Genomic DNA, 26,826 nt, shown 5'->3' on the forward strand with positions numbered 1-26,826 from the left:
AGAGTGGGAGGAGGTGTAGTCCAGGCAGCTGTGGGAGTCAGTGGGTTTGTAGAAGATGGTCAGTGTTGAGTCATTTGCTGTTGATGGAGATGGAGAGGTCCAGGAAGGGGAGGGAGATGTCAGAGAAGATCCAGAGGTGGAATGTGTTGATGAAGTTGACAAACTGTTCAACCTCATCATGGCAGCATGAGGTGGCACCGATACAGTCATCAATGTAGGGGAGGAAAAGGTGGGGAATGGTGCCTGTATAACTGCAGAAGATGGACTGTTCCACCTAACATACAAAGAGAGAGGCATACCTGGGGGCAATGTGGGTGCCCATTCATTTGGAGGAGGTGGGAGGATTTAAAGGAGAAATTATTAAGGGTGAGGACCAGCTCAGCCAAACAAATGAGAGTGTCAGTGGAAGGGTAGTGGTGGGGACACCGGGAGAGGAAGAGAGAGAGAGCTTGGAGGCCCTGGTCATGGCAGATGGATTGAATAGAAACTGGATGTCCATGGTGAAGATGAGGCATTGGGGGCCAGGGAAACAATTGTCTTGGAGGAGGTGGAGGGCGTGGATGATGTCCCGAATGTATGTGGGGATGAAGACGGAGGTCAGTGAGTGGACAGGAGTGAAGACGGAGGTCAGTGAGTGGACAGGAATTAAGAGGGTGGTCAGTGATTCCTGAAGAAGGGCTCATGCCCGAAACGTCATGCTCCTCATGCTCCTTGGATGCTGCCTGACCTGCTGCGCTTTTCCAGCAACACATTTTCAGCTCTGATCTCCAGCATCTGCAGTCCTCACTTTCTCCTAGGTGGTCAGTGAGTGGACAGTAATGAAGATGGAGGACTGTGAAGAAACAGGAGTGAAGAAGAAAGACAGTGAGGGAACTGGAGTGAAGAGGGAGGACAATGAATGGACAGTAATGGAGAAAGATGGCAGTGAGGGATCAGGTGTAAAGAGAGAGGACATTGCCTGGGTAAATGTAAAGAGAAAGATGATAGAGGCTTTAGAACATGTTCAACAGAGATACACTACAATACTACCTTTTCTGAAGGAACGCATGGAAGAAAACCTTTGATTTTCTTTTGAACAATACAGAATAGAAGTTGTAAAATAAAAACTTCTTCATACAAGAAAGAGGTGAAACTGTAGAGCTCACTCCATTGTTAGTGCTTAATGCAAGGTTAGGTCTATTTTCTATTACTCATTAACAGGATGTGGACATTGCTGTGTGGTCCAGTCTCTACTGCCCATCCTGAATTGCCACTGAATTGAGTAGCTTTTTGAACCATTTTATTGAAAATTTAAGAGTTAACCACATGTGTATCTGGAGTCACAGGTAAACCAGACCAGGTAAGGACAGCAGATTTACTTCCCTAAAGGGCATTGGTGAACTAGATTGGTTTTTAACAGCAATTAACAATGTTTGCTACATGGTTACCATCAGACGAGCTTTTCATTCCAGATTTGTATTGAATTTCACCATCTATCTTGGTGGGATTTGTACCCACATGCCCCAAACATTAGCCTGGGACTACTTGTCTAGTGACATTACCACTACACCACCACCTTCCCCCTTTAAAGGTAAGATCAACATTTGTAAGGAGGTTGGAGAAGTGAACTGAAAAGGATTGATATAGATTGTAGTGGATAGAATGTAATTAAAACTATTGTTTTGCATGGACAGTAATCAGCAGGATGGATTAGTTTAGTCAAATGGCCTGTTTGTTTTGGTGGCAGAGTTTGGATGGTTCATACCGGTAGGGGCACGTGTTGGTTTGAACAGAAAAGAAAACCATTCATCCCAGCTGCACAGAGAGAATGAAGTTGTGCTAAACTCAGCATGATACTCTCTCACTCTGTTCATTTTAATTACCACCAAGCTTCATTATTCTGACTTTCAATCTCAATGATCCACCTTATTCCCCACACCCTGAAACAACTTTCTGCCTCCCTCCCAAACACTGAACAACCTCCATGTTGCAGATCATTAACCAAGAGAATGCAGACGTGTTATGGTGAGCAGCAATCACTCATTCGATCATACCTTCCGCCAAGTGTAGCGTTCTGTTTGGCTGAACGCTGCACTTTCAACTACGATTGAGGATGCCTCGGCAGAACTGAGGAGATCCTCAAGCAACAAGCCTCAGCAATGGCGCCAAATCGCCAACGAAGCCTACAAGAAAATAACGGGAAAAGAAAAAAGTATGGTAAATTCCTGGGGGAGAAAGATGATAAGGTATGATCGAAGAGAAAAATGGATGGATGGCAATGTATATTGTACCAGGCAAAAGAGGACAATAAGGCAAACAAAGAACCTGACCTGAAGATTCATCTTTCAAGTCTCAGTTTCCTGGTACAGAACAGGCAGCTACCCCACGCTCCAATAATAAAAGTTGTAATAAACTTTGAATTCAGCTTCTGTGCTTTGAGTTTTGCATTCAAGACTTTGTAGAAATGTAGCTGAGTGACCAAAATGGAGCCCTTTGGAAAACTGTCAATGCACTATCTTGTGTCAAATTCAAAATATTCAGATCACATGGAGAAATTCAAGCTTGAAAGTGTTATTACAGCCCTGGGAATATTGGCTTCTGCGTTAATATACAAGAAAACATGACTACTCCATACAAAACTCTATTGTACATGGCCTTTGCTTATGTATGTCACCAATGCCCTTCCACAAAGCCTCGCTTCTACTCTGCACTAATCTCTTATATCTTACTGAGCACCAATTCGACTGATCTCTTCTCAATATGATCCTCCCTCTTCTTCCCTCCAACAACAAGCCTACCCTCTGTGTTCATCAAACTACTACTCTGCAGCCCAAGACCCAATCTGACTTTCTACTGGACAGCTCAATGTCACAATATCTAATTGTAAGTTCAGCTCATTCACATTTATTTCAACCACACACTAAATACAACTTATCATAGCTAGTCCATTTCTCTTCCTGTCTCTCTCTCTGTCTATTCCAAGTCTACATATTTTGATTTTTTTTCTGAAAACCCAATGCTTTATCACCAAAATACCCCAATCTAAGTTTAAGAAACATCTATTTCCACTGAATCTTCCCTCCACAAGTCATTCTGATTGTTTTATTTATCGTTATTTAACCTGCCTTATTCTAAACAGTTCCTTCCTCCTTTGCAGCCTCATTTGAAATTATCCTATTACAGCTACACCTCTAAATACAGATCCAATCAAGCTCTTTCCTAATTTGTTCCCTGTTACTGCTCATTAATTTCTAAATCTATTTCCCTGTGAGGTTCCTGTGGCATAATGATATTGTGCTGCTGGAAAAGCGCAGGTGGTCAGGCAGCATCCAAGGAACAGGAGAATCGACGTTTCGGGCATAAGCCCTTCCTCCTGTTCCCTGGATGCTGCCTGGCCTGCTGCGCTTTTCCAGCAACACATTTTCAGCTCTGATCTCCAGCATCTGCAGCCCTCACTTTTTCTCATAATGATATTGTCCCCACCTCAGCCAGAAGACCTAGATCAAGTTCCATATGCTCCAGAGGTGTAGAATAACATCCCTGAACAGATTGAATAGGAAAGTATCTCTATTCTCTCCTCAATTTACCTAATACACGAAAATCTGCTTCACACACAACTACTTGTTCACTCCCTTACTCCTGAAGACATGGACTCTTCACTGAGTTCACTAGGCATCCCCAGACGCTGAACTGGAGAGGTTTTATTAACAGTCCTTGCGATCTAGAGTTGGCAGGAATAATGGATTGCATCACAACAAGCACTGGCCAGAGTGAATGGGAGCAGATACTTTTAGGTAAATCTGTTTCAGACCATCAGATGCATTCATGAAGGAAATAGGGACTATATTTCCAACAAGTTCCAATGAAAACAAAGGGTGGGACAACACATCTTGGGAACCCTGTATATTGGGGGATATGCAGAATTGGACAAAGAGAAAGGGGAAACTTACATCAGATACTAAAGTCTCAAAACAGCAGAAGCCCTAAAGGAGTACAGAATGTGGAAGGGGAAACATAAAAAGGAAGTGAGGAGAGCAGAAAGCAACATGAAAGGATAATGGCAGATAAAATAAAAGAAAATCATAAATGATTTTACAAGTAAAGGTAATTCGCCATAGTCTTACAGACTGTCGGCCAGCTCTCTCCCTTGTCAGAAATGACAGGTGCTGGTTTAACCTGAGGTCTCTGATGAGAGCTGAAAATGTGTTGCTGGAAAAGCGCAGCAGGTCAGGCAGCATCCAAGGAACAGGAGAATCGACGTTTCGGGCATAAGCCCTTCCTGAAGAAGGGCTTTTCCCCGAAACGTCGATTCTCCTGTTCCTTGGATGCTGCCTGACCTGCTGCGCTTTTCCAGCAACACAGTTTCAGCTCTGATCTCCAGCATCTGCAGCCCTCACTTTCTCCTCCGTCTCTGATGAGAGAACAGGTTGAGAAGGAGAGTCCTTCATGGTAACCTCAGCTGGAGGAGGAACTGAACCCATGCTGTTGGCATCACTCTACATCACAAACCACCATCCAGCATGGTTAGCTACAGCTCAGTTGCCTGAACGACTGTGCTGTGATATGGAGTAATACCAACAAGCAAGAGGGTGGCTAGGGAAAGTGTAAGTTCACTCAAAGACAAAGGAGACAATTTATGTGTTAGTCAGATGAAGTGATTAGGTCCTTAACAAACACTTTGTATAGGTATTCACAAAGGAAAAGGGCATAATGAATGCTGAGTCTGTAGAGTGATATCTAAAAAAAATACTAAATTCATTTTTATGGGATGAAGGCGTTGCTGGCCAGGCCAGCATTTATTGCCCATCTCTAATTGCCCAAAGGACAGTTTAAGAGGCAACCACATTGCTATGGGTCTGGAGACACATGCAATCTAGACCAGGTAGAGGACATTAGTGACCCAGATGGGGTTTTCTAACAATGGATTAATGGTCATCATTAGACTTTAAATGCCAGACTTTTATTGAATTCAAATTCTGCCATCTGCCATGGTGGGATTTGAACCTGGGTCGCTGTATTAATAGTCCAACAATAATACCACTGGGCATCATCTTCCCTATTCCAGGGCATGTCAATATAAAAAAGAAAGGAGGTGTTGGGTAATTTGAAAAACATTTAGGTAAAGAATCCCCAGGACTTGATGGGATGTATCCCAGAATGCCGAGGAAGACAGGTGAGGAAATTGCTGGGACTTCTACAAAACCTTTGTATCCTCTTTAGTCACAGGAGAGGACCCAGAGCACTGGAGAATAACCAATGTTGTTCCTTTGTTTAAGAACGGCAACAGGGATAATCTGGGAAATTACAGGCCAGTGAGCCTTACATCAGTGGTACAGAAATCTTTGGAAGGTTGGAGAAGATTACTCACATTTGGAAAAATATAGATTTAATAGCGATAGGCAGCATGGCTTTGTGCAGGGGAAGTCATGCCTCACAAACTTGAAGTTTTGAGGAAGTGTCAAAGATAACTGATGAAAGCAATGTAGTAGATGTTGTCTATATGAACTTTTGCAAGGTCATAAGTGAATTCATATGAGATCCATGGTGAGCTGGTAAAATGGATACAGAGCTGGCTTGGTCATAGAAAACAGAGTATCGGTGAAAGGATGTTTTTCTGACTGGAGTTCTGTGACCAGTGATGCTCCACAGGGATCAGTACTGGGACCCCGGTTGTATGATTTGGAAGTTTGCAGATGACACAAAGATTTGTGACAGCTGCAGATAGTGTGGAGGATTGCCAGAGGATACAACAAGATATAGTCAGGCTGGAGACTTGGGTGCAGAAATGGCAAATGAAGTTTAAACAGGACAAATGCAAGATGATGTTTTTTGGAAGGAGGTATACAGTAAATGGCAGAACCCTTAGAAGCATCAATATACAGAGGGATCTGGGTGTTCTTTGATCTTTGTTTAGATTTAAAGTAAGGGGCAGGAGATTTAGAGGGGATGCCAGAAATGATTATTTTCACCCAGAGGGTGGTGGGAATCTGGAACTCTCAGTCTGTAAGGTTAATAGAGGCAGCAATCCTCATAAAATTTAACAAGTATTTAGATATACACTTGTGATGCCATGACATACGAGGCAATGAGTAAAGTGTTGGAAAATTGAATAATTAGGTGCTTGTTTTTGACCAACGCAGACTTAATGGGTGGAAGGGTTGAATCATATGACTCTGGTTCTATAATCCTGTCCTAAACTGAAATCCACACAGTAATCACAGGATAGTAACTGGAATGAGGGTAAGTATTTACTTTTTGCATATGGGATGTTCAATTTATTTGAGGCTTCTATTTCTGCTATGGCTGAGACAGCTCATGGCACAAATCAGGAAACGGACATGGCAAATTTCAAGTCTGTAAGTAGCTGTGTGAACTTGTTCAGCCACCTATACAGCACTCAAAATCCCACTATATAACCCACAAGAAAACTCGCCATTTTCATTAACAAAACTGGCTTCCTGACTTTTTAGATGGGATCATATCCTCAACCTGTCACTTCATTGCAAAATATCATAAATAATACCTCTATTCTCCAAACTACATGCCAATTATAAAATCCCAACCCAACCCAGCTATTCTTTTCTACAGCACTGCTCCTTCTCTATAGTTAAACCATACTGCCGCCAGCCCCATTGTCCCTTTCCAACTCCACAGGCTGTAATTCCCACAATAGTGTGCTATGAACCTACTGCCCCCACCTCAGCTCAGTCCTTCCTTTCCTTCTTTCCAAGCCAGACTGCTCCTGATACATCTTTAACTTCCATCCAAACTATCACCTGCACTTTATGTCCCCATCATATTCTTCTCGATGCTCAATCTCCCCAGTTCAAGTGACTTCATCAAATTTATTCTCCCCACAAAGGACTAATTCCTTGCTATTCTTTGGCTCTTGGCCACTTTCTAGCTTTATAATTATAATTTCCATTCCTTTGGTGGACAGTCCAGCTTTGGACCAGATATAAGTGAGTCTTCAACATTTTCTCAACTCTACGTTTTGATGTACTGCTTTACTATTTCTAGAATGCTATCTTTTATCCATCTCCACACACATAGTATACTACCCTCTATCCTCACGACTACATTCTCCAAATTATGACTCACCATTCCTAAATTTACTATGCTTCTACATCTATGAATAAATACATACTCTACATCTTTGGCTACTTAAGTAATAACTTATTGAAGTCAATTTTCCAAAAACACACAGAACTGACTAGGAATTCTCCCAAAGGGCTGGGTAACAGGAGCCTGTTATCTGTCTGACAGTAAAGTTTACTGTTGGACTTACTCAGATTCTGTTACCCTTGAACATGGAAACTGAACCAGACAGTGCAGATAATGGAAAGTAAGCATCACACACTCCGCCTAGCTAACAAAATACCTTTCCTCCAGCTTTCAATGGCATGATCTATTTTCAACAAAAAAAATCATGACACAGCATACTGACTGAAAATGGTGCAAGAATGCAACAAAAACAGGATGAATGGAGAGCAGCAAGCCAGAGCCATTGAAGCCAGTCATCATCCAGACTATCTGATCACTTCTAGCAGAAGAATTGCTTTGTTGAAGACAAAGATGCCATGGTTACAAGAATTGTAAGGATCAGTGGAAGATTGATTAGGGTGTGAGATTTGTTCAGTACGGGTGATAAAGAATAGTTTCTACAGGGGTGGACAGGAAATTCTTCAGGTCTCTCCCTGTACCATTTAGCACAGCTTCTGAATGGTTCCTCTCAGCAGTTCACCCACTGACCTTTCAGAATGTGCCACATTACTAAGAAAGGGGCATGGCTACCTGGTCCAGCACCCTATAGTTTCCACTTGCAATCTTAGACTCCAATTGACAACATTAGGACAATTCTGGATTTGCTATTATTGTGCAGTTATTGCATTTTATTGCACACCAAGCTGGCAAAGGAGCAGGATAAATCATATTCCAGAGAACAGTGGGTGAGGAGGGTGACAGGGACAATGAGAGAATGGCACTAGGAAAGGGAAAAGACAGAACGAACAGAATGAAAAGCTGCTCCACCCTGATTTCGCAACCTCAACTTTCACATCATCATCTTGTCAACAACTTATTCAATCCTTTTTGCAAGTTATTTTTGAATCTTCTCTTACTGTCCTTTTCAGCCAGCACTGTCCAAATCATAATTTATGTGTAAAACATTCCTCATCTCTCCTTTGGCTCTGTCACCAGTTACTTAGATTTATTTCCACTGCTTACTGACAATCCTACCACTGGGAACAGTTTCTCCTTATTTACTACATTAAAAGAATTCAGAATTTTGACCAACAATACTAAATCAATGTTTAATATTTCCTAATCGAACGAAACCAATTCCACTTTCTCCAGTCTCTACACTTAACTGAATTCCTCATGTCTGGGATCAATCTTATAAATCTCCTTTACATTTTCTCAAACTTCTTGACATCCTTTCAAAAGAAAGAAAACACAACACTCAACTAAGGTCTGACCAGTATTCTTTTGAGATTTAGCAGAAGTTTTCGATGCTTTCTTAGATCAGTGCGTTCTTGAGCCAACCAGAGAGCAGGCAATACCATATTCAGTATTATGCAAGAAGATTGGATTGATGAATATCAAAGAGTGTGGTTGCTGGAAAGGCACAGCCAGTCAGGCAGCATTCAAGGAGCAGGAGAATCAATGTTTTGGGCATAAGCTCTTCATCAGGAAAATCCTAATTTTCCTGGTCATCGGATGCTGCCTGACTGGCTGTGCTTTTCCAGCACCATACATTTTGACTCTGATCTCCAGCATCTGCAGTGCGCACTTTCTCCTGAGATTGATGAACGACCTAGTCAAGGTGCCCCCATTTTTCAGTGATCATATGATGGACTGAATTTCACATTCAATTGAGGGAGCTAGGAGTGGGTCTGAGGGTAGTATGTTAATCTTAACTAAAAGCATTTTTTTAAAAATGCTATTCATAGGGTGTGGGCACGATTGGTTGGGCCAGCATTTATTGCCCTCCCCAAACTGCCCTTGAGAAGGTGGTGGTGAGCTGCCTTCTCAAACCACTGCCACTGAAGGAACAGCAATATACTTCCAAGTCAGGATGGTGAATGGCTTGGACAGGAACTTACAGTAAGTGTTCCTATGCATCTGGCCTGACTAAATGTTTGTGGATATAGTGCCAATCAAGTGGCAGCTTTGTCCTGGATGATGTAAAGTTTCTTGAGTGCTGTTGGAGCTGCACCCATCCAGGCAAGTGGGAAGTATTCCATCACATTCCTGACTTGAGTCTTGTAGATAGTGAACAGGATTTCAGGAGTCATGAGGTGAGTTACCCATGGCAGTATTCTGAGCCTCTCACCTGCTCTTGTAGTCACAGTAATTATATGGCTGGTCCAATTCAGTTTCTGGTCAATGGTAAACCCACAGCATGTTGAAAGTAAAGGATTTGGCAACATTAATGTGGGTCATTGCCCAAAACTTGTGTGCTACTAATGTTACTTGCCACTTTTCAGCCCAAACCTGGATGTTTTCCAGGTCCAGCTGTTGGAAATGGAAATGAAGAGTTGCCAATGGTGCTGAACATTGTGCAATCATCACTGAGCATGCCCACTTCCGACCTAACGATGGAGGGAAGATCAATGATGAAGCAGCTGAAGATGGTTAGGCTGAGGACACTATCCAGAGAAATTCCTACAGATATGTCCTGGAGCAGAGATGACTGACGTCCAGAAAGCACAATCATCTTCCTATGTGTTAGGCAAGACTCCAACTGGTTGTAGAGCTTTCTAGGGCTAGGTTTTGCTAGGGTTCCTTGATGCCACACTCAGTCAAAAGCAGCCTTGATGTATAGGGCACTCTTGAGATCAGTTCTTTTGGCCATGTTTGGATCAAAGCACCAATGAGGTCAGGAACTGAATGGCACTGGTGGAACACAAACACTGGGATGTATCAGTGAAAAAGCTATTGTCATTCAATAGAACTGTCAATGACCCCTTCCAGCAAATTACTGATTATGGATAGTGGACTTACGTGAACATAATTGGATGGATTTAGATCTGTTTGCTTTTAGTTGTCAGGATAAACTTGGGCAAATTTCCATTTTGCCAGTGTCGTAATTATACTTGGGGCATTCATTGAACACTTTGCCATTCAGATGGAGGTCATCCATTGCGATGCCAAATTATTCCAAATCAAATCTCACCCAATGCTTGTACCTGCCTCTAGCTCGTATCTGCATGTAACTCATCCTAAAGCTATTTCTAGTTCTCTTCAAGCTCCCTTCACAAACCTGCTTCCTACTCCTTTCACACTATCCTCACTAACTGGTCAGCACCTAACCTCTCTTCCTGCGAGTGACTCTCTCTTCTTAGCTTCTCTTTCAGCCACCTCCCCTCTCTGCCAAAACACAACCATTAACCTCTTTGTCCATGGAGACTATCCTCAAATGCCTTTTCTTTCCAACATCTTTGAATGATAACTTCACAAGAATTATGAGTAGGCCATTTGGAACATTGAGCCTGCACTGCCATTTGATAATATCATGGCTAATTGGACTCGGGCACATTTCTGCTTGCCTCCCCGCCCCATAACTGGAGTCCCTTGCTGACCAAAAGGATCAGCACTCCCACTCTCTACTGACCTCCAAGGAAGAAAATTCCAAACATTAATGGCCTTCTGAGGGAAGAAATTCCTCTTCACTCTCTTAAATGGGAGACCACTTATTTTCACTCTGCATTCTTAGTTCTAGATTCCTCAATAAACAAATCAATATCAAAGCAGCATTCAGTCATTTAGCTGCTTGAGCCTGCCTTGTCATTCTAGATCATGGCTGAATATCTACGTCTACTTCACTCTCCCTCGCGATACCATATCCTTTGAGACCAGTAATAATGAGAAATCGATTAATCTCAGTCTTGAACATACTCAATGACTGAACTTTCACAGCTCTCTTAGATACAGAATTTCAAACATTCACAACCCTCTGAGTGAGGAAAAACCCCCTACAATGCTTGATTCTGATTTGGACCCTCTCCCCGTAAGGAAATTACTCAGATTCTATCTACCCTGACACGTCCTATCATCATTTTCAAATTTCAGCGTGGCTCCTCTCATTCTTCTTTACTCGAGAAAACATGGACCCAGTATATTCAAAGGACAGACCACCACCCCAGGGATCAGCCTGGTGAATCTTCGCCACACTCCCTCAACAGAAAATATATTTTCCCAAAACTGCAAAAGTGTTCCAAGTGCAGTCTCCCTAAGGGTCTGCAGATTTGAAGCATGACATCTTTATTCCTGATGTCAAACCTTCTTGAAATAAATGCCAACATACTGCTTGCCTACCTCATTACTTGCTGCACCTAAACCTAGGTTTTCAGTGACTTATGTACAAAGACAACCAGGTCGTTTTAGATATCAGAAGAGAAACATTCACTCAGATCAACCCTAACAAGGCCCCTCACAACCTGATATTTTTCATTAAGATCAGCTTTCTTTCACCTAAACTCCAATGAGTATAAGCCCAACTTGCTTAACCTTTCCTCATAACACAACCTTTCATGCCAGGAAGCAACCCAGTTGACCTGCTTTAATTGTAGAGTCAATCCCCAAAATTGTTTCCATCTTTCCTGTCATTCAATGTTTAACCTGAAGCTGAGTTTTCAACACTCCCCAACTTCCACCAATGTAAACTCACTCATCTCCAAACCTGCCACAACTCATTCACTGCGGAAAACTTTTATCAACTCAAGTTTGATGCTTCCTATACTTTTCTGACTATCCTGATCTCTACTGTGCTCCAAACTTCAGCTCATCTAAGACAGATAATTTGAGCTGGTATGTGGTAAGCTACATTTGCGATACAAACAGTCCAGGCAATAACCATCTCAAACAAAAGAGATTCTAACCATTGCCTGTTCAATATCAACATTTACAGCTTACGATGAACCAGAAACTAAACTGAACTGAACTCACCAGATAATAACTGTGGCTACAAGCGCAGATCAAGGGCTAAGAACACTGTGGACTCCAAAATCTGTCCATCATCTACAAGGCACAAGTCAGGAGTGTGATGTAACACTCCTTACCTGCCTGGATGAGTGCAACTCCGACAACACTCAAGAAGTTTGACACCATCCAGGACAAAGTAACTCTTTTGATTGGGTCTGCGACTACCATCTTCAACACTCGCTCCTTTCACCATCAATGTACAATGGCAGCTGTGTGTACCGTCTACAAGATGCACTGCAGTAACTCACCAAAACTCTTTAGACAGCACCTTCCAATCCCATTGAGATAGACAAGGGCAGCAGATACATAACAACACAGCCACCGGCAAGTTCCCCTCCAAGCCACTCACTATCCTGCCTTGGAAATATATCACTGCCGCTGGGTTAAAATCTTTGAACTTCTTTCCTAACAACACTGTAGGTCTACCTACTCAAGAAGGTTCAAGAAGGCAATTCATCGTTACCTTCCCCAGGGCAATTAGGGATGGACAATAAATCCTGGCTTACTCAGCAAAGCCAGATCCCTGTAAATATAGAAGAAACAGAAAGTAGGAATTTGGAGTAGGACATTTGGCCCTTTGAGCTGCTCCAACATTCAATATAATCATGGCTAATCACCCAACTCATACCCATTATCCATTTTCTCCCTATATCCTTTAATCCTTTAAGTCCAAGAACTGTGTCTACATCTTTCTTTAAAGTCTTCAATGTTTTGGCCTCAACAGTTTCCTGTGGCAGAGAATTCCACAGGGTTACCACTGTCGCAAGAAGAGTTTTCTCCTCATCTCAGTTCTAAATGATTTATCTTGCATCCTTAGACTATGACCCCTGGTTCTAGCTTACCTGGTCATTGGGAACATTCTTCCATATTTCCCCTATCTAGTTCATTAGAATTTTATTGGTGTCTTTTAGATCCTCCTTCATTCTTTAAAATTCTAGTAAAGATAGTCCTAACTGATCTTGAAACATCTGCCCTGCTACCCCAGGATTCAGTCTGGAAAGACTTCATTACATTTGCTCCATGGCCATAATATTCTTCCTCAGATAAGGAGACCAAAACCGCACACAAAACTCTGGGTGTGGTCTCACCAAGGCCCTGTACAATTGCAACAAGACATCACTGCTCCTGAATTCGTTTGCAACAAAGGAAAAAATACTACTTTGTGTATCCTCATTCACATCAAGCTCTGTTCATGCATCCACCTAGTCCTGACCAACACATTTGTTCTCGTTGCTCCAATGCATCAACTTTAACTCCTTTATTATTGCATTTAAGTATATTAACAGCTTCACCACTCCCACAATGTAGCCTCTCCTTGACCTATAAACCAGCCTACTTCCCTCACACAATTCTGTGTTTCCTGGAATTTGGCCTCTGCTGCATTTCCATCCCTTGATTTCCACTCAACACTGTAATGTAAACTGAGATAGTTGGTTAGCTTGCCGAGCTACTGGGTTATCGTGCACACATTTCATTACCATGCTGGGTAACGTCATCAGTGCAATGTTCGTGAGGCACTGTTATTCTGTCTGGCTTGGTTTTTATGTGGGTTCAGTGCTGGGGTGAGTGTCACACTGCAACACACCAGAACTGAGCAAGGAAAATGAAGAACAATTACACAAAGTCTTCACTAACAACAGATACCCCATCAGCTTCATCCGCTGATGCCTGTCCAACGGACAATGCCAAGGAGACACTGTACCTACCAACACTGACCACCTCACCCTATGTGAAGAATATATCAGAATTAACTAGCAGGCTGTTACGACCACTAGGTATTATGATAGCACACCAACCAACTACGCCAAGTACTTACCAGGACAAAGAACCCCATACCCACAACACGCAGGGCCAACGTGGTATACAAAGTCCCTTGTAACAACTGCCATAGGCACTACATCAGGCAAACAGGAAGAAAACTAGCCATCTGATTGATGACTGGCAACTAAACAACATGATCCACTCTCTCTCATCTCCATACACACAGACCAAGAGATCCAACAATTTGGCTATGAAAAGTAACCATTCTTGGACAAGCCAGCTACAGACAATAGACAATAGGTTCAGGAGTAGGCCATTCTGCCCTTCGAGCCTGCACCATCATTCAATATGATCATGGCTGATCATCCTTAATCAGTATCCTGTTCCTGCCTTATCTCCATAACCCTTGATTCCACTATCCTTGAGAGCTCTATCCAACTCTTTCTTAAACGAATCCAGAGACTGGGTCTCCACTGCCCTCTGGGACAGAGCATTCCATACAGCCACCACTGGGTGAAGAAGTTTCTCCTCATCTCTGTCCTAGGGAGTTCTTGGAAGCCTGGTTTTCAACGAAACAGGCCATCAACAGGCACATCGAGATAGACCCAGTATAAAACCGCTGCAGAGAAGACCTGGAAGTGACACTCACCCCAGCAGACCAGACCTACTAAAAACCAAGCCAGACAGAACAACAGTGCCTCACGGACATTGCACTGATGATGTTACCCAGCATGGTAATGAAATGTCTGCACGATAACCCAGCATCTCGGCAAGCTAACCAACTACCTCAGCCACAACCCGAGCTACAAATCTTTGCGAAAATCTTAAATAATGTTCTTATTTGGAGATGCTGGTGTTGTACTGGGGTGTACAAAGTTAAAAATCACACAACACCAGGTTATAGTCCAACAAGTTTATTTAGAAGCACTAGCTTTCGGAGCGCTGCTCCTTCATCATTACTCTACATTTCCCCTGACTAACCTACATATCCTTGAACACTATGGGGTAATTGAGCATGGCCAATTCACATAACCTGCACACCTTTGGACTGTGGGAGGAAACCGGAGCACTCGGAGGAAACCCACGCAGACATGAGGGGAGAACCCACACAGACAGTCGCCCACGGCTGGAATCTAACCTGGCGCTGTGAGGCAGCAGTGCTAACCACTGAGCCACCGCGTCGCCCATGAAGGAGCAGCGCTCCGAAAGCTAGTGTTTCCAAATAAACCTGTTGGACTATCACCTGGTGTTGTCTGATTTTTAACTTAAATAATGTTCAATGTTTCAGCCCATGCTCCTGAATTCCATCCCCAAAATTCTTTGTCTCACGACCTTCAGCTCTTCCTTTTAGACCTCTCCAACCACTCTTATTTCACTTTATTTTATTCAGTTGTGTTCATAAGTGTCGCTGGCTGGGCCAGTATTTATTGCCTGTTTCTTATTGGTGTTGGGAAGGTGGCGGTGAGCTACTTTCTCAAACTGCCGAAGTCCAGAGGTAATGTTTTCTACATTAAAGGCACTCCACAAATATAATTGCTCTTTTAAATTACCATTTTGCTGCTAAATAAACATAAATAATAGTGAATAGCCCTTAGCCTGAACAAACAGTGATTTTGCACAATCATACAGTAATTCTTACCTTGATAAAGAGTGACCTAGACAGTTTGTGAGTAATCATTACCCTGAATAGTGACCCTATACGATTGCAATGAGTAAAATTTACTCTGTATAGTTACTCTCTAAATGAAACTCAGACTCAATAAGCAGAGAGTCTGTACGGTTACTTGAGTAAACCTTACTCTGAATAAAGAATGACTCTGTACAGTTGCACAATAAGTAACACTTATTCTGATTGGACTGTGATTCTGCAAGGCCATTCTACACACTTAATCCAACATTTAACCACCAATAGTTGCTGAATAGAATCACACATTAAAAGCTAAAGTACACTCATCATTTAGTCTTTTTCAACATTTTGTTTTTCTAGACAAGTAAGAAAGGTTGCAAGAAAAGATACTAACCCTGGCTCACACAATATCACTTTCACTCAATCTAATTCCCCTCCCATCTGAAAAAGGGTGAATGACACAGGCGCCGGAGCAACTTTTCTTCTGTGTTTAGTAAGAGCATACTGAGCTGGGTGGGAGCTAAACCCTGAAGTTGGGAAATGCCGACACAGTGAGAGAGAATGTGCACTGGGGTCAACAGGAGGGAGATTTCAGCAGAGGGAGTGAAGCAAGAACCAAGTCAGCAATCGAGCCTCTTATTTGTAACTGGTAGTGCCAGCATTTTACAGAGCGTACTGATCTCAGGTAAAAAATAGTTCTGTTCTGGGTGGCAGGGCTCAGAAGCTTTACTGAAAGGGCTGAACTCTTTGAAGCTAAATTAAAACTCCTCACTTCATTTCCTGGGGCCAGGAGCTGAAGCAATTAATGTAACTGTTCCGACCCAAGATCTGGGGAGGAGACTGTAGCAAGAACATTTGTGTGAAATGCGAGAGGACAAATGAGCTGAAGAGTTGGCAGTAGCTGGCAAGACAGGTGAAGTGATCCAAGCTCTTCTGTTCCGTTTGTCCATATAGGGGGCATCGGCCTGACCTCGGGGCCTCCGATCGCAGTGAGAGTACACACGGGCTCAGATCTCTGTACGACTTCGATGGTGGTGGTGGTAGCGATGGCGATGAAGGTGATGGCGATGGCGATGGTAGCTGTCCACGCTCACTCTCAGGATGTGTAGAACAGCATGCCCCGCATGAACTTTTAACGTCTTGCTCTGCCACCAACACGATGGGAACACTGCTTCCAGCAAACACCTCGGACCGCGAACGAAACAACACAAACACATTGAAAGCATTGCGTGCAGGCTGAAGTATCAGAATGTGCAGAGACTCTACCCCAGCTCACTGGGTGAGATAAGAGTGTTTGGATTTTGAAGTACAGAAACATTTACAAATGTAGAAAGATGCTGATACGCAGACAGACAAGAAGATTTAAAGCTTTCATTTCCCCTCCCATCAAGTGAGAGAAATGCTGCAAATCAGTTGAAATATGGTCACTCAGGAGAAGTACAAACAGATTAGCAATGGAACAGCTGCAACAAGCCAGCATATTGAACACACTCTCGCATGAAAAGAAATCAAAACTTGCATTGCCAACAAATTAAATGAAAATACAAAATAAATTACACAGAAAGGAAATGTGGAGGCAATTCTGAAGCTGCCTAATTCCTATAGGAGAACACCTCATATTCATTCAACCCACAATTGGACTAATGCCTTCTCCTAATTCCTGTCACTCTTGTTTTATACCACAGGGAACAGGTATGAGATCCGCATGGCCATATATAGCCCACGCTGCTAATCATTTCCAATTCTACTGCAATATTAATCATAACAGTTTCATAATACACAGTACATGCTTTAAACACATCCATGTATACACTACGATCTATAAACAAACTTAAACTTATACATGCTTATAACATGCTCATGCATCACTATACATAATTCTAAATGTGATCATGCACGTTAAACTATAAAGGCACAATAAATACACCAATATATACACAACATGTACTTTTAGCACACCCACAGAGAAAGCAAGGTTATAATGTGGTTCGAAGATAAACAGAAGGAAAATAAAGTGAGGATTGTTCATGGGGTAGCAAAACTGATCAGGGAGGACATTAGAATGTTGGAAAGAGATGTTATTGAGGAAGTAACAGCAGAATTCATTTGACTGGAATTAAGAAGCAATATAGGGTCTGATCACAATCTATAGCCCTCCAATGTGTGTGTGTGTGTTAGAGAGAGAGAGAGAGAGAGAGAGAGAAAGCAAAAGACAGAAAGAAAGGAATAAATCTGTAGGGAAGTCACGGAGATGTGCAAGAACTGTAGAATTGCAATATTGAGGCATTTAAAAATCATTTGGGGAATGTAAGCTGGGTCAGCATTTATTGAACATTCTGAATTACAACATAGAACATTACAGCCCTTTGACCCTCGATGTTGTGCCGACCTGTGGAACAAATCTGAAGCCCATCTATTCTACACTATTCCATTTTCATCCATACAGTTATCCAATGGCCATTTAAACACCCTTAACGTTGGCAAGTCTACTACTGTTGCAGGCAGTGCATTCTATATACACCACATCAACTGCTTTACCCTCATCCACCTGTTTGGTCACCTTCTCAAAGAATTCAATAAGGTTTGTGATGCATGACTTACCCTTCACAAAACCGTGTTGACTATCCTTAATCAAATTATTCCTTTCTAGATGATTACAAATTCTATCTCTTATAACCTTTCCCAACATTTTACCCACAACCAAAGTAAGGGTCACTGGTCTGTAATTACCAGGGTTGTCGCTACTCCCCTTCTTGAACAATGGAACAACATTTGCTGTCCTCCAATCTTCTGGCACAATTCATGTAGACAATGACAACATAATGATCAAAGCCTAAGGCTCTGCAATCTCCTCCCTGGCATCCCAGAGAATCCGAGGATAAATCCCATCCAGCCCAGGGGATTTACCTATTTTTACACTTTCCAGAATTGCTAACACCTCCTCCTTGCAAACGTCAATCCTGTCAATTCTAGTAGCTTGTATCTCAGCATTCTCCTCAACAACATTGTCTGTTTCCAGTGTGAATACTGACAAGAAAATACTCATTTAGCGCTTCCCCCATCTCCTCAGACTCCACGCACAACTTCCCACTATTATCCTTGATTGGCTCTAATTTTTCTCTAGTCATTCTTGTATTCCTGATATACCTGTAGAAAGCTTTAGGGTTTTCCTTGATCCTACCACTTCTCATGTCCCCTCCTGGCTAATTTGTAACTCTCAACTATTCTTCAGCAGGTGATGGTGAGCTGCCTTCTTGAACCAAAGCATTCCTTTTGCTGCAGGTAGACCCACAATGCCCTTTAGGAGGGAATTCAAAGATTTTGGCCCAGCGACAATGAAGGAATGGCAAAAGATTTCCAAGTCAGAATGGTGGGGGGTGTGGAGGGGAACATGCAGGGGTGGTGTTCCTGTGTATCTGTTGCCCTTGTCCTTCTCGATGGAAGTGGTTGTGGGTTTGGAAGATGCTGTCTGAGGGTCTTTGGTGAATTTGTGCAGTGCATCTTGTAGATGATACACACTGTTGCTACTGAGCATCGGTGTGAAGCGAGTGGATGTTTGTAGATTGTGCTGCCAATCAAATGGACTGCTTTATCCTGGATGGTGTCAAGCTTCACAGTAATGTGAGAGTAAGAAGGGAGAGAAATTTCTGGAATGTGTTTAAGGGAACATTCTTGCTCAGCAAGGTCAGTTGGTAAGTTGGGTCAAAGATCTGGAGTTCCCTCCTTAACTACATTGTGAGTATACCTACAACATGTGCACTGCAGTGGTTCAAGATTGCAGCTCACCACCATCTTCTCAAGGGGCAACTAGGGACATGCAATAAATACTGGACCCAGCCAGTGAGGGCCCCGTCCAACAAGTAAATTAAAAATAAAACATGTTCTTAGCCAAATTAGAATAGAGCCCTTCTGGATCTGGTGCTGAGGAATGGGGTCAGCAAGAGCCATGAACCAAAAGTATGTCATGGAGCTTTTGGCTAAGGGTGAACACTAGACCAAAGACATTGGAGCAGAAGTAGGCCATTCAGCCCATCAAATCTGCACTGCCATTCAATGAGATTATGGTTGATTTAATAATCCTCAACAAACACAAACAAAACCAGAAATTGGTGGAAAATCTCAGCAGGTCTGGCAGCTTCTGTGGACAGAAGTCAGAGTTAACATTTCGGGTCCACTGACCCTTCCTCAGAACTCCTCTGATAATCCTCAATCCCACTCTCCTGTCTTATCTCCATCACCCTTGATTCCTTCACTATTGAAAAGTCTGTCTACTTCAGCCTTGAACATGCCTGATAATCAAGTGGACCAGCTTAAAGAGAGAAAGCAGCGAATTATGCCAATGGTTATCTATGATTGCTGAATTTCTATGTAAATAATTTGGATATTGGAACACTGACTAAAATTTAAAACTTGTATACGATACCAAATTTCGATGACTTAGCAACAGTTAGCGTGATATGAATATGGATATAAACAAGCTAGCAGAAAGGACAGGCATGGGGCAGATGGAGTTTAATAGACCAATATGAGGCATTCAATTGTGGCAGAAGAGAGAGGAAGCAATATATACTTCATGGCACAATTCCAAGGAGTGGAGAAATCTGGAAATTCATGGTGCATTGAACTTTGAAGGTGGAAGGACATAATGAGAGAGTGAGTGACAAAGCATAAAGGGTCTTGGACTTTGTAAATAAACGCAATGCATACAGAAGCAGTGAGAGCAGGCTTTGTTTTCCTTGGAACAAAGGAAATGGGGAAGAGGTGTAAAAATCAATGATCATTTGTTCAGATAAGGTAGACAAAAGTAAAGTTCTTCCCATTAGCTGATAGCATGGTTATAAAATGTTGGGCAAGAGATACAAAGGGGAATGTGAGCAATAAGTATTTTCCAGTGAGTGGTAATAATCTGGAAGGCGATGCCCATGAGGGTGGTGGAAGTAGAGATGATTATTTGAAAAGGAAATTATTCAAAGTCTCTGACATATCTTTCTGTTCTAGCATTAATTCCTCAGTCTCTAAGGGCCATTCACTTTAGCTACTCTCCTTTTTATGCAATAGTATAAGCTTTTACTGACTTTTTATTTCTTGCTCATTTCTATTCTTAATCCTTTTTAGGCATAATTCACTAGCTCATAAAATTGTCCCAATTTCTGCTTACCACTAATCTTCGTAGTACTTACTTGCAATTTAATACTGTCCCCAACTTTGCTTAGTTATCCATTGGTGATGCATTCTTCTCAGAGTCTTTCTTTCTCAATGTAGTATATCTTTTTGTGAGTTATGAAATATTTCCTTAAATGCTTGCTGTTATCCCTTTTATCACTCATTCAGGGGATGTGGGTATCGCTGGCTGGACCAATGTTTATTGTCCTTCCCCAATTACCAATGAGAAGGTGGTGAGCTTCCTTCTTGAACTGCTGCAATCCATTTCGTGTAGGTGCATGCACAATTTTGTTAGGGAAGGGAATTCCAGAATTTTAATCCAGGATACTGAAGGAATGGGGACATAATTCCAAATTCTCCTTACTGAATGGTGGAGGAGTGGGCCAAATAGCCTATTCTTGCTTCCAAATTCATAAGTTCTTTTTGCTCCTGAAGCATTGCACTGACCAAAGCTCAAGCTCCAGCTCATCAGCTCTGAGCCAAAGTTCCTTGAGCTGCAGACACGTATTGCAGATGTGGATGTTGGAGATCACATTGACGTTCACCTGCTCCCACAGTCCACAGCTGCAATACATCACCTGTCCTGCCATCTCCATTACATTTTGTTTAACTATTTAGATCTTCAAGTTACAAAATATTACACAACAATTATTTCTAGTTATATTAAGTTTACTTGTTGAGTCATGAATGTAACACAGGACTGATACCTCCCTGGCAGGTGTTTAAACTACAGCCTCATCAAATAAACAACTACCTGCTTGCAAGAGATGCAATGGGAATGTAAGGAAGAATGTTATTACACAGACAGTGGTGATGACCTGAAGTTCATAGCCTACACAGGAGGTGGAGTTAGAGACAGTCAATGATTTCAAAAGAAACTAGGCAGGCATTTGTTGGTAATAACTTTGTGGGACAGGGACAGAGTGTGTGAATGAGACTGGGAGTTGGCATGGATTCCACGAGCCAAATGGTCATGTTCTGAGCAGTAATGGCTCTATAACTATGCATATTATAAACAAACACATGAATACATATCACATGTATTAATAAACATCAAACACACACTACAGAAACTAAACAAACATATAAAATGTACTGCCTGGTTAAAGTATGCCTTTCACATAGACAAGACACTGACAAAGTCTGTAACGCACACGCCAAATGTTACAAACGAGTGTAACAAACACAAGGTACACTACAAATGAGCTATCATGGAGCAGTACACACATGCCTGATATTAAAGGATGCAGAGTGAGAGAAGAGCATTCGGGATACTGGAAGTTACAGAGCTGGCACTGAGACACATGGGTTGGGTGACTATCCTGCCCATTTGATCTATTTTCTAAGTGGCATACCCAGATCAAAGGATAAAGCACAGGCCTGAAACTTGTGGTATAAACAGACAGCCTTCAACTGATCACCACAATGAAACACCTGATTACAGGTAGAAAACAACACAAGTACACTTGGGGCTCATGAATCACAAAGTCTGATCTCATTCAGTTCTTTCATCTCATAATAAGCCAGTGATAGCATTATTTCCCACCCTCTTACAAACAGAGAATGCTAAACATCATTTTGAACAGTTTAAGAAAGCTAATACCTGATCAGATATTGATGCAGTGTTTTATGTCCAGGACACAAGTATTAATACCTCTTAATGGAGCAAGCAGTGGATGGTATGGCACCAATGCTGCTACAGGTATCCATCACATCTAGTGTATTATCTGAAAACTTTTCTGGTAGCTTAGGTTTTCTAATGTATTTTTTTTAAACTAGGATTATAACAGGAGCAGCCACTTAACTGAAACTGAGTGAGATCTGACAATGTCAATAGATTATGAGGGGTTAGCCCCTGCCCCATAGTACTTGCTGAGGGACCTAGGATATTCTGACATTATGGAAACAGATTCCACTGAGAATGGACCAAGAAGTATAACACTACTTACCTGCTTGATGGGGATAGCTCGCCCACTCCCAATATTGTCTGGTTTACCATCTATGCTTTTCTTGTCTTTATCGGTGTCACTGCCCTTTCGAGACTGAAAGTAGAGAAGGAAAAACTGAAATTTAAAAACGGTATTGCAAAAGGTTTTCTCCCCAAACTCCTAAAGAACTCACTCTTCTCCCAACATCCGTCAAGAAACCTATGCCACCTCACACCAGATCCTTGTTCCTTCCTAACCACATCACCCCACCCAACTTACAAACTCACTCCTCTCCAAATACATACCTCAGGACTCCTCCTCATGGCCCAGCACTGTGAGTCTCCAGCCAAAAGCTGACTGTCTCCACAACTCTGAAATCTACCTGACAAATAGCGTAGGTATTTCCAGTGAACATAAAGTTGGTTAAACAGAACCTGATAAAGTAATGACTCATCAGCCTACTATTGATTATGGGTGAGGTGTTGGAATGGGGTCATCAACAGTGCAACTGAAAAGCTCACTGAGATTTTCCAGACCTCACTCCAGTCTTGGTTCAAAGACAGACCTAAGAGCTGAACTCCAGAGGGAAGGTCTGCTTCTCCTGAGCAATTAGGGATGGTTAAGAAATGCTGGTCTAGTCAGTGAACCCCACATCCAATGAATGAACTGTAAAAAACGTGAGATGAGAAAAAGTGCCCTCAACATCAAGGCCACATTGAACTGATTGGCATCAAGGAGCATAAGGAAAATTGGAATCAATGGGAAAGTTGGGTGTGGAAAATAGTTGTCAGAGGTCAGTCATTTCAGGTGCAGGTCATTTCTGCAGGAGTTCCTCAGGGTAGTGCCCTCGGCCCAACCATCTTCAGCTGCTTCATCAATGAGCTTCCCGCCATCATAAAGTCAGAAGTGGGAATGTTCACTGATGATCACACAATGTTCAGCACCATTCATAATTCCTCAGATGCTGAAGCAGTCCATTTCCAAATGCAGTAAGATCTGGACAAAATCCAGGTTTGGGCTGATAGGTGATAAGTAACATTCGTGCAACACAATTTGCAGACAATGACCATCTCCAACAAGTGAGAATCTACCTCCCTGACATTAAATGGCATTACCATCACCAAATCACGAAACTATACAGTTAAAGCAAGCTTTCACCACTTCTGTACTCAAATTCTCTTGCAGGAAAGACTAACATTCCATTAGCCTTCCTAGTAGCTTGTTGCACCGACATTTTAGCTTCAGCAACTTGTTGATGGGGACACCCAAGCTTCTTTGCACATGTACTTTTCAACTCACAACAACTTTCACAACATGCGCTTTGTTCCCAAGCAGTATTGAATGCAATTAATACTTTGAAAGTTAAATGTAGTAACTACTTGGAACTGCCTGTTCCTGAATGTTATAATATTCACAGATTACTGAAATGTACAATTAAAAAAAAGAATATGAAATTGGAAGCTCACTGATGTATGCCAATCAAATTCTACTATGGATCTGAGCCAAAGCTTAGGCTAGCACTGTAGTAACTTTCTGAAGAAATGATACGAGTTAAAGCTCTGTCTTTTCTCTAAACATCAGTCTGTCTCTCTCTTCCTTTAAAGTTGTCTTATAACCTACATCTATGGCCAAAAATTCTAGCTGCACACCAGTCACTTTCCTTAACTCATTGTCAATTTTTATCTGTAGTCAATTACCTTTAGTCAAATTGTATTTGTTATGTTAAGAGGTGCCACGGGACATAAAACAGCAGAATGAATGCAAGTTATTGTTGTGGGTGGATGTTTAGAATCCTTCGGCACCATCTGGACAGTAGGCAGTTCACCTGATTTCAGCCAAACCAATACGAATGAAAGCAAGTTAACCCTCTTTGGTTTCTGCTGCTTATTGTATCTTATTAAAGGCAAAGTGTTGTTACATAAACATTCACCTTTTTAAGAAACTTGCTGCATAAAAACACACCAGTGCAATTACAAGGCTCAGATTATTATTAAACACTGAAGCCAAGAGATGCCTGCGCAAATCACATTCTCAGTTGTGCACTCACTGTGAAAATGTTGGAACGTCGCTTGGATTGTTTGCGGATGGGGGTGGGAGTGCTGGACGCGGCAATTGTTTCAATTCGCAATTCCTTCTGGCTCATACTGGGTGTGGACGGCACAGATGAAGAATAGTCACTGAAAACCCCTCCATTAGCAGCCTGTGGGATTCACAACAAATTAAAACCAGGAAGACAGCACAACACTCTCTAAACAGGCCTCACCGTCTAAGTGAATATATTAAACAGGCCATCACCCCAAAACAACAATTTTAAATTATACTCCTAAAACACCTCAAGATCCTGAAAGGGTCTATAAATTTAAATCTTAGCTGTGCAATAGTTCCAACTAAGACTACAGATGAAATGCTTAACTCCTTCATTTAACTATCTCCAGTCAAAAGGACAGTTCAGTGTGTCTTTACATTTGTGTGTGCTTACATCTGTTTTGTTCCTTACCTGTCTCTCGTTAGTAGCAACCAACATATTAGGAGAGACTGGTTGTTGCACATTTACATGGAACATCAAACAATACATTGGGCATCTCACTCACCACACAGCTGGAACAACGTTCTATTCTTAATCTTTCCTGGCAGATGGGCATCACTGGCTGAGCCAGCAGATATTGCCCATCTCTAATTTCTCTGGAGAAGGTGGTGGTGAGCTGCTTTCTTGAATTGCTGTAGTCCATATGCTGTGGTTATATCCACAGTACTTTTCTGTACTCTTTTTGGTACAACTGATTGGCTTGTAGACCATTTCAGAGAACAGATATGAGCAAAACACATTGCTATGGTTCTAAGCACAGACTGAGTAATGACTGCAGGTTTCCTTCTGAATCAAAGAGTGTTTAATGACAATATCAGATAATTATAGCAGGCACAAGCTTTCAATCTTTTTATGATTAATTGAATTTTTAAATTAGTTCATCCAATTTTTATATTAATGCTCACCCCCTGCACCTCTGGATGACAAACAGTGGCATTCCTACTTGTACCATTGTTTCCTGTCAAGTTTTGATAGACTAACTGGCACAGTCAGCAGAGCCTCACCTGGTTAATGTGCACAGATGGGATGGAGGCAGTTGGAACGGAGGAATGACTCGGAGAGTTTGGCAGTGATTTGCAGGGTCCAATCGATAACTGCTGCTTCTTACGTAACGCCACAATCTTCTGAGCCACTAAATGAGTGAACAGCAGGGACGTTAGGCTTTCTGACAGAGCTTATCGGGTTTCTACAGAAATCTGCCAAAGACAGATTTAGTTTCCTCTCCCTGTAAAGATATTGACTCTGGTTCAGCAAAGTTTCAACACTTCCAGGTACTTCAGACAAGCAACCGTCAGTGAGCAGAGAATTCAATTGTCAGCAAACTATTTACATCTGTAGCAATACCACCATTGATTCAAAAGTTCTACTCACCCCTCCCTAGCAACCAGTACTGAGACCATTTCAATTGCAAGCCCAGTTGAGATCAGTTTTATTCCAACCAATTGCTTTTTTTTGTAGAGGAGTGGATAGATACTACAAACCAGACATTAGATCTGTAGCAGTAACAAAGTTCTCACTCAAATGCCAACAGACTGACACCCTATTGCGAGTTGCAATACTACAATCAACCAGCAAAGAGGGCTGTGAGACCTGTGACTTCAGTTGGAACAACACCACCATCTGCCAGTAACTCAATGGTACTGCAGCCACACAACCATGAGTGAAGTTTAACGTTGTCAGTAACATGGGTTAAAAACAATTAATTATTAAAAGAACTATGGTGAACAACATTCTGTCAACAGAAGGGAAAAGAGCAGGTACAATAACTGAAAATCAGGCACGTAGTGCTGAAACAACCTTTTAGCCCTTATCCAATAGGCTTAAGATTTCCGTGCAGACTGGGTCAAAGCTTAGAAAGTTGATGGGCAAACTGACCATGGCATTATGTCAGAGGACAATATTCAGTCAGAGGAATGAAAAGGAATGTGGAAATGATCGAAGACAGCATAATTCAGGGGGTAAATACGTTCTCTCCAGACACAGTTTGAATTCTAACTATTGCGTTATTTACCTGGTGCCACTTTTTAAAAATTCATTCACAGGATGAAGTCATCGGTGGCCAGGCAGCATTGATTGCATATCCCTAATCACCCAGAGGGCAGTTAAGTGTCAGCCACTTAGCTGTGGGTCTGGAGTCACATGGAGGCCAGACCAGGTAAGGACAGCAAGGTAAAAACAAGTACTGCAGATGCTGGAAACCAGAGTCTAGATTAGAGTGGTGCTGGAAAAGCACAGCAGGTCAGGCAGCATCCGAAGAGCAGGAAAATCGACGTTTTGGGCAAAAGCCCTTCATCAGG

At 42.1% G+C, this 26,826-nt stretch overlaps 1 protein-coding gene across 2 annotated transcripts in view; it reads right to left on the reverse strand.

Annotated features, from left to right (window-relative positions):
• agap3 (ArfGAP with GTPase domain, ankyrin repeat and PH domain 3) overlaps nt 1-26,826 on the reverse strand; it is a 660,759-nt gene that overhangs the window by 215,461 nt on the left and 418,472 nt on the right. For both annotated transcript variants that reach the window (XM_043687549.1, XM_043687548.1), the window contains exons 7-9: nt 25,534-25,661; nt 24,491-24,643; nt 22,465-22,557 (exon numbers count right to left, since the gene is read on the reverse strand). In XM_043687549.1, coding sequence (XP_043543484.1) covers nt 22,465-22,557; nt 24,491-24,643; nt 25,534-25,661 — 374 coding nt within the window. The remainder of the gene's footprint in view (nt 1-22,464; nt 22,558-24,490; nt 24,644-25,533; nt 25,662-26,826) is intronic.

The sequence above is a fragment of the Chiloscyllium plagiosum genome, chromosome 4 (assembly GCF_004010195.1).
Source record: "Chiloscyllium plagiosum isolate BGI_BamShark_2017 chromosome 4, ASM401019v2, whole genome shotgun sequence".
In the NCBI taxonomy this organism is placed as follows: Eukaryota; Metazoa; Chordata; class Chondrichthyes; order Orectolobiformes; family Hemiscylliidae; genus Chiloscyllium; species Chiloscyllium plagiosum.